The 12,244-nt window shown below is 46.4% G+C and overlaps 1 protein-coding gene across 2 annotated transcripts in view; it reads right to left on the bottom strand.

Annotated features, from left to right (window-relative positions):
- Nucleotides 1-4,556: 4,556 nt before the first annotated feature.
- LOC103185594 (regulating synaptic membrane exocytosis protein 1) overlaps nucleotides 4,557-12,244 on the bottom strand; it is a 229,299-nt gene continuing 221,611 nt past the window's right edge. For both annotated transcript variants that reach the window (XM_042332866.1, XM_007904192.2), the window contains 5 exons: nucleotides 10,198-10,336; nucleotides 7,545-7,654; nucleotides 7,180-7,281; nucleotides 5,727-5,866; nucleotides 4,557-5,085 (listed from right to left, as the gene is read on the bottom strand). In XM_042332866.1, coding sequence (XP_042188800.1) covers nucleotides 4,867-5,085; nucleotides 5,727-5,866; nucleotides 7,180-7,281; nucleotides 7,545-7,654; nucleotides 10,198-10,336 — 710 coding nt within the window. In that variant the 3' untranslated portion in view covers nucleotides 4,557-4,866. The remainder of the gene's footprint in view (nucleotides 5,086-5,726; nucleotides 5,867-7,179; nucleotides 7,282-7,544; nucleotides 7,655-10,197; nucleotides 10,337-12,244) is intronic.

Genomic DNA, 12,244 nt, shown 5'->3' on the forward strand with positions numbered 1-12,244 from the left:
GGAGCAGGGTTGGGGTGAGTGAGGACAGAGAGGTAGGAGGGCGGCTGAAGGTACAGTCGAAAAGGAGAATCTTGAGCCTTGCCTTAAAGGAGGCAAGGGAGTGAGGAAAGCAAAGGGATTGAGGGATGGACTTTCACAGTGTGGGGACAGAGAGGCTGAAAGTCTGGCCCTCGATGGTAGGGCGGGTTGGGCGGGAAATGTGGAACGGGCCGGAGCCTGCTGAGTGGAGGGAGCGGACATGGAGGGCTTTGTAGGTGAGAACAAGGGTTTTGTGAAGTCCGTAGCTCAGTGGTTAGAGCACTCGCTTTGCAAGCGAGAGACCTGAGTTCAATTCCAGGCAGAGGGCGAAACCTTGGGCAAGTTTCCTTACTCCACACAGAGCCTAATAATAATCCCTCCAAAACCAAAAACAATAGTAAATTGGTCATTTTCAATCTACGACTGTTTGTGGGACATTGCTGTGCACAATTGGCTGCCACAGTCGCCCACAAATATACAGTCAATTCACTTTACAGTGTGTTCTGTGAAGCGCTTTGGGACGTCCTCCCGACGTGAAAAGCGCTATATCAAATGCAAGGATTATTATTATATTATTATTATTATTATTTATACTCGATTCTCTGAGGGGTGGGGAGCCAGTGAAGCGGGGCAAGAACGGAGGTGATTAGTTCGCGGCGTCTGGTGTGGGAGAGGACACAAGCTGCAGATTTCTGAATAATCTGAACCTGGCTCATCAGTAGGAATAGGAGGGGCAGACAGGTCAGTGGGGCAGTAAGTTTGCTTTCAAGCTAGGATAAGCGATGTCCTTTTACTCCAGGAGTAACCCAACTCACAATTTGTGGTCCACAAGCCTGGTCTCTTGCCAACCTATGTCTAATACTTGCCAGAATTAGGTAAGCAGGCTGTGTCCCTCCAGGGCGGGAGTGTGAATTCCGTTCCAAACATGGGGACCTTTCCATGTGTAGGTGGTGTTCAGATGTGGAACCTCAGTCTGGCTTGGTTTCTCTTGAACAGGGTCTTCTGGGCATGAGATCAGATGGGCCAAAGGTTCATCCAAACCAATCTCGTGACATTGTGAGTAATGTGAAGTGCCACCCAGAGACCAGGAGCAGGAACTGCAGCTGAGCAGATCTTGAGGGAGAGCCAGTGCTGCAGCGTCACGCCGAGGCTGAAGGAGGAATTACAGCAAAACAGAAATATACAAGATTGGTTCAGATGAAGACCCTTCGGCCCATTCTATCTCATCCCTCCACAAATTGAGAATTCCACGCATCCCATCTACACATGGAAATCCCAGAGATAGATTGTTGGAATGGAATGCGCTCTCTCTCCCTGGAGGGACACATCCTGCTGACCTAATTCCGGAAAGTATGAAGCGCAGGTTGGCAAGGGGTAAACAGAATGTATCCCTCCGGGGAGGGAGGGTGCATTCCATTCCGGTCACGGGGAATGGGTGAAGCTGATTTTTCCGTCACCTTTAAGCCAACTCAGCCACAAACAGCCATTGACGTTAATGGCAGATTTTATTTGGGTGGATTGTAAATAGGGAATGGAGATAAAGTACTGTACACATTCTGCTTTTGTTAGGGACATTTTAATAATGCTAACAATAATCCTTGCATGATACAGTGGGTTATCCCTTCGTTGAGACGTCTCAAAGCGTTTCACAGAATATAGTGCAAAGTGAATTGACTGTATTTTTTGTGGGGGAATCGCGGCAGCCAATTGCGCACAGCAGTGCCCCACGAACAGTCAGGGATTGAGTGACCAAATTATTATTTTTTAAGGGATTAATACCGCTGGAAAGCGATCCACCAATTGACTAACAACCTGGTTCCTATTTACTAGGTAATCAGACGCGTGTGGAGTAAGGAAACTTGCCGAAGTTATCGGCCAGCCTGGGAATCGAACCCGGGTCCTCTCGCTCTAACCGCAAGACTACAAGGCTCTAACAAGAGTGCACAGAAACAGATCCAAGGTGGACATGAAAAGTAAATTTTATTAAACATGTTTACATAACATGAGTCTGAAGTTTAAAAGCACAGGGGATTGGTTCAGCCAACCGCGGCGGCTAGAAAGATGCAATCCAGTCAGCTGCGTTGGCCCTGGAATCACGATTAAAACAGAATCAAACCCATGAGTAGCAAACCAGTGGTTTCCAATTCTCCCTTATCAGGGGGTCGAGCAGCATTCGATCTCATCCCAACCCCCCTCATCCCCCACCCCCCAACCCACCCCCCAATAGGACAACAGGTAAATTCACAAGATCGGTTCAGATGAAGAAGGCCCTTTGGCCCATCTGTTCTCATCCCTCCAGAACACCCACCCCACACGTCCTAACGTCACAGCATCAAGCTGTGACGTTTTTTTATTAATGAGTCCCAGTGTCTTGGCCTCGACCACCCTTCCCGGTAACTCCATCCCAGTCATTAATTCCCCTGTGGGTAAAGATAAACTTCCTGGTGTCTGTCCTGAAATTGTCCCTTTGCAACTCGAAAGCTATGTCCTCTTGTTCTACTGTCTCTGTGCTGTGTGTCCGAAAGCGAACAAAGAACATTGTGCTAACACAATGTTTTAAATGTCTGTCGCAGTCACACAGTAAGAATGGACACCAAATGAGTTATTGATAGGGTTTTTCTTTTAAACTTTGTTCCTGTCCTTGTGTGTCAGCTGTTAATTTTCCAGAGAGGGTAAAGAAAAGAAAATCTTCCTACAGACATTCAGAGGCAGGAGCCTGGTTAAAATCAGCAGAGAGAAAACTTGTCTTATAACAGAAAAGAATGGCTTAGATTTTCTTGGTTGTTTTCTTTATAATAATTAACGAGCAAACTGTACAAGTACATGCAACATACAAGCTGGCCTATGGAACTAACACACATATTATTGGATAACGTCTGTGTTTTTTCCCCCCCCCTTTTTTTAAATTGTCTACAAAACGTGCATGCAGCTTTGAACAATTGCAGTATCATGCTGCCTTATAAACCGGTGGTCACAAAGAAATAAAAAGGCCTGTGAGAGTAGGAGCAGGGAATAATTGAACAGTTGCACCTTGTAAGGAGTCAGATCACATGTACGTTAACACACAAGAGGAAGGGGAAGTGTTTGGGGTTTGCAATGCTGACAGGACGAAGGGAAAGAGAGGAGGAAAGGAGGGGAGAAGGGAGAGAGGAAGGGAAGGTGATCACAAAGAAAAAAAGACCTGTGAGAGTAGGAGCAGGGAATAATTGAACGGTTGCACCTTGCAAGGGGTCGCACACATGTACGTTAACACACAATAGGGGGGAATGGTGGGGAGGGGGTTGCAAGGCTGACAGGACTAAGGGGAAAGGAGGGAAGGAGGAAACGGAGGGGAGAAGGGAGAGAGGAAGACAAGGGAGAAATAAAAAGCAATTTGAAAGTTTGCTTGTCTGCCAAAGAAAAAAAGCAATCCATTTGACTGTTTGTGGGTTTTTTTTCTAAAAAAATCAAGCTTTGTGCTTGCATCAAACTCCCGAACAATGTAAAGTAAAATCAGATCTAGAAAACACGAGAAGTGTGCAGGAAACTTCGACTGATGTCTTCCAGCGAAGGCTGAATGACTGGTATCATGCTCTGTCCAGAACAAGCGGGTTGACAAGTGACTGAAGCTTATTGTCTGTCAAGGAGAATCATCAAGTCCAACTCAACAGACCTGTGGAGGTCCACTTCGACATGGAAGCTGCCCCGTCCGTCCAGAACTCTTCAGCGGAGAACTGCATCGCAAGCGACATCTTAGCCGCCCGACAAAATCCCAGAGTCCAAGAGTGCCTGAGACTTCGAAGCCGTTTGTGACAACAGCCTTCCCAACGCTGGGTAGCAGTTTCAAACATATAAATCAAACGGACAAACCTTTATCGGTTTTCGTGCGGCAAAAAAAATAGAAGAGGAGAAAACGTAAAGGGAGATGTATCCTTAAATGCAAACAAACAAAAAAAAAACACCCAAAACTGCATGTGCTCATTTTTTTCTCTTAACATTAACGAAAAAAATACAAAGTGACAATTGTGTGGCAGGTCTTTGCTTGGAAAGGTTCTGGGTACCGCTCACATCTGGTTCCTCTCGGATATTTCCTACAGCAGCTAATGCCTCGTAAGTGCACCACGGAGCATCTTGCCTTGGGGAGCCAGCGGTGTGTACTGATGCATCCCCTGCACTGAACCCTGTTTGAACACCTTGTGATTTCTTCTGAGAGTACAGTATATGCAGTCGCCCTTTTCAACAGGGTCGGTGGGTAAGTGTCTCTTCGTCACCAGTTTCACTCGGGGTCAGTTGAAGGAGAGTAGCCAGGTTCAGTACAGCGGACAGCGGTGGAAGAAGTGTGCGCTGACAAAAACAACCAACGCCAACAAGGTAACACTGCTCATGGTCTTTCAGATAGAAAGGTTAACACTTGTTTCTATCTCTCTTTCTCTCTCTGCGTCAGATTCCTCTATTGTTGTTGCTTTTCCTTTAACGCTTATTAGTGTCTCACCCACCAACCCCCCCGACCCCGTCCCACCCACCCCCCCCACCCCATCTGAAATCAGAACACTGGTCTGTTCTCAATTATTTTAGTTCTCGTCTCAAAACATAAGTGTACTCTCATCGAGACATCACCTTCTGTTCAAGAAGTCGGGTGTAGTGCGGGATTTGCCAATTCATGCCAGCATACATATAAGACTTACATATATATACTTTTTTTTTGAAGCCCTATTATTTTGTTTTCTCCGAGAAACAGTGCTATTGGCAAAAAACAGGAGTGATTGTCTGGCTCCAGCAGTGGTTTTTTGATCGTATTATCGTCAGCGTCTGAAATTGTTCTCTCTCCTTGGGTCACTGAATCCTTTACGGACGGGAGTGTTTGGTTGACTAAGACCGGATGCAGGGAGCTCCGGTGGAGCTCTCCAGAGAGGACTGGGAAGCTCTACGAGTCAGGGGTGTCAGGGTAGAGTCCACTAATGAGGACGTTGGAAACAGTTTGTACCAACCGATCACCATGCTGGACAGGTCAAGCTCTTCCAGCAGGATCTGTGCTACTCCCATAAAACACTTGTGGTCCATTCGGCCATAGTCTCCCCAAACGATCACCTGCCAGACAAGAGGGAAATAAAAATAAGACTCGGATAATGATAATAATAATCCTTGCATTTGGTATAGAACCTTATCATGTCGTTGAGACGTCTCAAAACGCTTCACAGAATGTATCGTACATTGGACTGACTGGATTTTGGGGGCGAAACATGGCAGCCAATTGTGCTGCCAAAACGGTACTTGGATTGAGTGACCACTTTTTGGGGGGGACCAAGAACCAAGGCTTGGGAGCCCCGAAGTGTGTGTTGCGGCAACTGCTAGAGTCTAACCAGGTAAAACCGCACAGCTTGCCGTTTATAGCACTGTCTGGCAAGCTTTCCCGCTGCTTGTCCAGCTAAGAACAGGAGCTGAGTGGGAGGATTCCCTGCCCCCAGTGACTGGTCTGCCCTGCCAGGTCCTGCCAATGGGTCATGCTGGCTTTGCTGTCATCAGCCCAGCCAGCCTGGAGTCTTGCGGACCCGCCTACTCAGGAACCGGACTAGAGACGGTCACAGAGGGCTGACTCGATTCTGACAGTTCATTTCCAAAAATGTCACGTTGCACTCAGTTCAGCTCCAAGGAGACCCTGCTTAGCCCCCACCCCACCCAGGAGGATAGCTGACACTGAAATTACATTAGAAGAAGTGAGCAGCACTGACCTGTAGGACTTTCCCCTGTGGACTCTCTTCAAACAGCAGTGATTGTTGATAGAGTGGATCGAGTGTTTTCCGTGCAATTTTTGTCTTCTTTTTGGCTATACACGCTCCATTCTCCAGCAGGTACACTTTGACGTAAGGGGCTGCAAAAGGATTGATCAGATTTAACGTAAGAGTTTAAATTATTCCTCATCTTTACTTACACATCCCTTCAGACCTAACGCCTCCCTATCATCTCTCTGATCTGCTCATACTCCACCCCTCTGCTGCCCTCTTCGCTCAGCTAACACAGGCTTGCTGCACATCCCCTGTCCTCTCTTTAATGTCCACCTGAACAGGCAGACAGGACCTCGGTTTAACATCTCATCCGAAGGACGGCACTTCCAACAATGCAACACCCCCAGCACTACGTTGGAGCGTCACTTTAGACTATGTGAGTTCAAATCCCAACTTGATGCTCCAACCCACAACTTTCTGACTCAAGAGGCGAGAGTGCTACCAACTGAGCCAGGAAGACACACAAAGTCTACACTTATTAGTGCAATAAGTGCACAAAGTTACCATTGCACAGGCATTTTGCTGTTCCAAGGATCAAGTTTTCTGGGAGGGTGGGGGGAGAGAGAAGGGTTAAGAAATCCAGATTAAGTGAAGTTGATGATAGTCTATATTTGGCCACTAGTGGGAGCTGCAGGATCTCTAGTCTCCCATTGACAGTTTAGCCCACTGTGGCCAAAGCCCATCACTGTAGCATCACTACCGCATTGGAGAGACTCCTATGATTAATCTTTTGGTCAACTGGATGTGTGTCACACATGGAAAATAATAATAATACTAATCCTTGCATTTGATGTAGCACTTTATCATGTCATCAAAATGTCTCAGAATGCTTCACAGGAATGCCTGAAGTAGTTTTTTGTCTACTGAGTGTGTGACATAATAATAATAATCCTTGCATTTGATATCGCGCCTTATCTTGAGACGTCACAAAGCGCTTCACAGGATATACTGACAAGTGAATTGACTGAGTATTTTGTGGGCAAAACACGGCAGCCAATTGAGCACAGCAGTGTCCCACAAACGCCTGTCGATCTGTGTATGGAGGTTTACTGCAGAGGCGTGTGGAGTAAGGAGACTTGCCTAAGGTTTCGTTCCTCCTCCTGAATCAAACCCGGGTCGTCTCGCTTGGGAGGCGAGTGCTCTGACCACTACGCTACAGGACTCTTACCAGTACTGTACTGCAGTACTGTACCAGCACTATCTACCCGTACAGCAGCTGAGCTGGTTCTATGGTGACTACGTCATGGTGAATTGAAAGAGAGGAATAACAGAGGGCGGCCGGTACCTGTGCTGCTGTACAACACTGCACCAGACAGCTCCTTCAGAAATGAGGGGAGGAAATAATTAAAGGAGGACGTTCCACACACAGATGAACAGATACTGTCAGAGGATTGTTTACCAGGAAGAGATTTGGAGCCCGGTTTTTGAGTCAGGCCTCGTGCGCGGATAACCTCAACCTCCAGCTGCCCTTTGCGGTCCACCATCCCGATCTGTATGTCACCTGCGGAAGCAAAATGATCCTTGTGTTTGACGCAGCATCTTATCACGTCATCAAAATGTCTCACAGCACTCACAGAGGGTTGTGACTGTGTGTTTTGTACAGGGTGTTCACCAAGTTCTGTTACTCCCCCTGTGGGGCTTTTTTTAGAATTAATTTTTCATTGTACTTTTTATTCTCTGTTGCAGACGAGTGGAGTGTAACAGTGTCCACCTGAACAGGCAGGATCTCGGTTTATCGTCTCACCCAGCCTCATCATCACTTACCCATGGCCGGAGTCGCTAGGGTCTGTCTCCCCACCAGTTGTGCAGGTCCGAGCCCATCGAGGAAATCACTGAACTGGCTGTCAGCTCCCAGCCTCATCCCAGGGAACAAACTGGAGTAGATGAAACCAATCACAACCCATTACCAGCAAGACAAGAGACGTACAGGTTTTCTGTCACTCCAGGGGTCAGCCCTAGGGTATGCCTTTCATTCTCACTTGTGTTATCTTTATCCTTACCCTGGCTGAAATCCAGGCAAGATAATGCTAATGAAGATAATCCTTGCAGACGTCTAAAGCGCTTCACAATGTGAAGTGGATTGACCGGATATTTATTGGGTGAAACATGGCTGCTGATTTCGCACAGAGGTGTGGTGGGGGGAGAAATTATTACACCTGGAAGCTATCCGCCAACCTGGTTCTGATTTGCTGCTAGATAAAAAGAGGCGTGTAAGGAAACTTGCCTGAGGTTTTGCCCTGCCCGGGAATCGAAACCTGAGACCTCTCGCTCGTGAGGCGAGCGCTCTAACGATTATGCTAAAGGACTCCACATAACATAGCAGTTGACACTTATACAGGCACTCTTACATCAGGATGACATTCCAAAGCACTGGACAAATCTGCTGGTTGGGACCTGGGGGGGAGGTAGGGGGGAAGAGGAAGGGAAATCTGACTGAAGTGCTGTCGAAGAGGTACGTTTTGAAGTGTACCCTGAAAGAGGGAAGGGAAGGAGGCGGAGGAACATGGGAATAGAGCTCCAGAGAGTGGATACCAAGTGGTTGAGAGCCACCAATGCTTGGGTGGAGAGAGCAGGTAGATTAGTTCACTGTCGGCCAAGCAAAGGGAACGGTCGGGTTGGTGAGGGTGAAGGAGATTTTCAGAGGTAGAGTGGGGCGAGACCAGGGAGGGATTCAAATGTAAGATAATGCAAAGAAACTAGATGCTGATCTGAGGGATTGAGAAGAGAGATACACAATAGAGAGCGACACAAAGCCACTTGTTAACAACTGAAGACATCCGTCATTGTTAGTGGGACATAGACACAAGCGCAGTAATGGGTAAATAACGTTTGCTCTCTCTAATATCATTATTGCTACCCGCTGAGGCCTGATGTTACACTGTTAACCTGATTAAACTGGGCCAAAGACATCAACGTTTGCTGTGCTATTACTCAGCGAAGACCATAAATGCTCTGATTGAATCAGGCAGCGAGTGAGTGATCGTGAACCAGGGGTGACCTGTACAACGAGGTCGAGGGAGCTCAACAGGAATGAGGCAGAAAGCTGAGCTAAGTGGCCTGTGCTCCTAAAGCCCCAAACACTTTTCTTATGGTTAATAATAATAATCCTTTCATTTGATAAAGCGCCTTATCACATCGTTGAGACGTCTTAAAGAGCTTCACAGAATGTACTGTAAAGTGCACTGACTGTGTATTTTGTGGGCGAAATCTGGCAGGCAACTGCGCACAGTAGTGTCCCACAAACGGACGTGGATTGAATGACCAAATTATTATTATTATTTATTTACTTTAAAAGATTATAACCCCTAGAAAGTGATCCTCCAATCAATTAACAACCACGTTCCTACTTACCGCTAGGTAAATGGAGGAGTGTGGAGTAAGGAAACTTACCTAAAGTTTTTCCCCGCTCGGGAATCGAACCCGGGTCCTCTGGCTTTTATATACTGTAAAGTGGATTGACTGAATTTTTGTGGCAGTCAATTGCACACAGCAGTGTCCCACAAATAGCTGTGGAACTCAGTTAAGGAGCAGCTGATAGTTCTGAAAGAGACCATCTGGGAGTATAATTGACTCGAAATAGGAGTCGGGCAAGGAGCAATCGATGGTATAACTAGAAAGTAATTCAGGAAAGAGATACAAATTGGAGCTAGTCTGGGAGAAATTGCATTGCAGATATTTTCCTCCCCCGCACACCTCCCGAAAACACCAACCCTTACTCAAGATTAGCTTCTAATCTCTCCGAGTTTCACCATCAGTCAGAACCTTTCAAATTACCCAGAGGATATGGGTCATAACAAGGAGTGCTTTGCATTAGGATGTGACAGAGACTAAGACCATAACACTATTCAAAACAGAGTTGGATAAATATCTAAAGGAGGAAGAATATAAAAGGGTATGGGGCAAGAGCGAGGAATTGGGATTAGAGTAATAATAATAATATAGCCCTTTATCACGTTGTTGAGACATCTCAAAGTGCATCACAGAATATACTGTAAAGTGGAGTTACTGTGTATTTTGCGGGCAAGGGTAGGTCTAGGGGATGGACAAGGAAGAACACAGACATGACGGGGGAAAGAATGGGGGACTGGGAATGGAATAGAGAGCTCCAGTGGTGAAGCAATTATCTGCAGAAAAATGATGGGAAAGATCATGGAGAATTAACATTAGCACAGTTACCTCTTGTGGGGAAATCAGCATTATCTAAGATGATGATTTAATAGAGATGTTATGAGGGGTTTTGATAAGAATAAATAAGAAGAAACTATTTCCTCTGGCAAGTGGGTCGGTAATCAGAGGACACAGATTTAAGATAATCGGCAAAAAGAACCGGAAGGGGAGACGAGGAGAATTTTTCCTACCCAGAGAGTTGTTATGATCTGGAATGCTGTAACATTGAGGACACAAGAGACACACTTACTTTCCCTCAGAGCTGTAGCTGTTCATGCTGCCATCGGTGGACTCTCGGCTGGCCTGGCGAGTCATACGGCGCATCTCCACGGCCATGCCCGTCTCCGTGCTTCTCTGGATGGCATTTTTAGATTTCTTGCCCCCAGCTTCTGTAGACAAATAAAGCTTTGAAACCAACGGCACAGTGACACGTTAACAAACACCACGGTCGGTCAGTCAGTCGGTCGGTCTCAAACATCTGTCTCAACTGCTTCACAGGATTTTATTGACTGTATTTTGTGGGTGAACATGGCAGCCAATTTACACACACAACAATGTCCCCACAAACAGCCATGGAGTGAGTGACCAGTTTTATTTGGGGGATTGTTGATCCGAGAGCCCTACCACTGAGCCAAGTTGACATGGAAGGGTAGAGCCTCAGAGTGCTGAACAAAGAAGAGCAAAGCTATTAGGAGGAAAAGATCTCAGTCAAGCCTAAGCCACGCAAACATGCAGTCATCTGGAATCGCCTGTAGCTGGGAGGACTCAGGGTATAATTGTCACTTATTCTGGACTCCAACTTACTGCTAGGATTTCCAGCTTTGAGTATCTGGCGGGGAAATGTTTGCACCGTGTAATCGGTCGTCATGTTGACAAGAGTTTAGTACAGAAGCTGGAACTTGGCCAAAGAGGAGATCTCATTGACACTGACGCTGACTTCACTCATCAATTCACAGCTCATTATAACAAGCGGAGATATTAGCTGCTAACATGGACTCTGGCTTTGCTGCAAGCATGAGCTCCTGTTAATCCTACAAGTCAAAGCCCTAACAGTTAGGATGTTCCTAGCTGGACAAGCAGCGGGATGTTTGCCAGACAATGCTCTCTAAAAAATAATAACAATACTTGCATTTGATATAACATCGTTAAGGCATCTCAATGCACTTCACACAATATATTGTAAAGTGGATTTTGTGGGTGAAATGCGGCAGGCAATTGCGCAGAGCAGTTTACCACCAACAGTTGTGGATGGAATGACCACATTTTTATCTAAAGGGATTATTACCCTCGGAAAGCGATCCTCCAGTCGACTAACAACTGGATTCCTACTTACTTCTAGGGAAACAGAGGCATGTGGAGTAAGGAAACTTGCCTAAGGTTTCACACTATCCAGGAATCGAACTCCGATCCTCTTGTTTGCGAGATGAGCGCTCTAACCACTACTCTACGGGACTCAATGGCTGGCTATGCGGTTTTAGCTGGTTAGACTCCAGCAGTTACCCCCAACACACACTCTTGCCAACCTGAGCCTAAAACTCTGCTGAATTAAGTAAGCACAGTGCATTCCTCCTGAAAGAGAGAATGCGCATTCCATTCCAAACACGGGGAAATTTCCATGTGCAGGTATCGTACATTTGAGAAACTGGTTTGGATACTCTTGAGCACATTGATGGGTTTCTGCGTGTGTCAGACACTCAGCTGACTAAAATAAAATTACTCAGGAAGTAATTTCCGCAGAGCATCTTTTAATTTGATAATGTAAATAGGACGAGTTCCTGATGTGACATTAAAGGCAGAAGAAGAAGGATATAACAGGATGGAGGTAATTTAATTTCCCCCTCAGACTCTGCTGATGTCTCTTGGCAGCAGTTGTTTGGTTGCAATATCCTACTACCACGACCAAAATGTGCATTTATGTAGAGCCCATCATATAGAAAAACAACAACAAATAGGATTTATACATGTTGGGAGGACATCCCAAGGCACTGGACAGTGAAGAGTTTGCACCTGAGCTGGGGGTTGGAGTCAAGAGGGGCTGAAGTCTTGCCCCCTCCTTCCCTTCTTTTAGATAACGACTGAAGACCTTCCTCTTCAACCGTCCTTATGGTCACCTCCTCCCTCCCACCCATTCAGCATCAGGCTCCCCCACTGTTAAGCGCTCTGAGACTCTGCGTGAGTCTCACCCCACGTGAAGGCGACTATATAAATGCAAGTTGTTGTTGTTGTTTAACGCCCACCTGAACGGGGCACATTAAACCTCAGTTTAATGTCTCATCCCAAGGACGGCATCTGACAAT

Source organism: Callorhinchus milii, unplaced genomic scaffold (assembly GCF_018977255.1).
Source record: "Callorhinchus milii isolate IMCB2004 unplaced genomic scaffold, IMCB_Cmil_1.0 Scaffold3, whole genome shotgun sequence".
Taxonomy (NCBI): Eukaryota; Metazoa; Chordata; class Chondrichthyes; order Chimaeriformes; family Callorhinchidae; genus Callorhinchus; species Callorhinchus milii.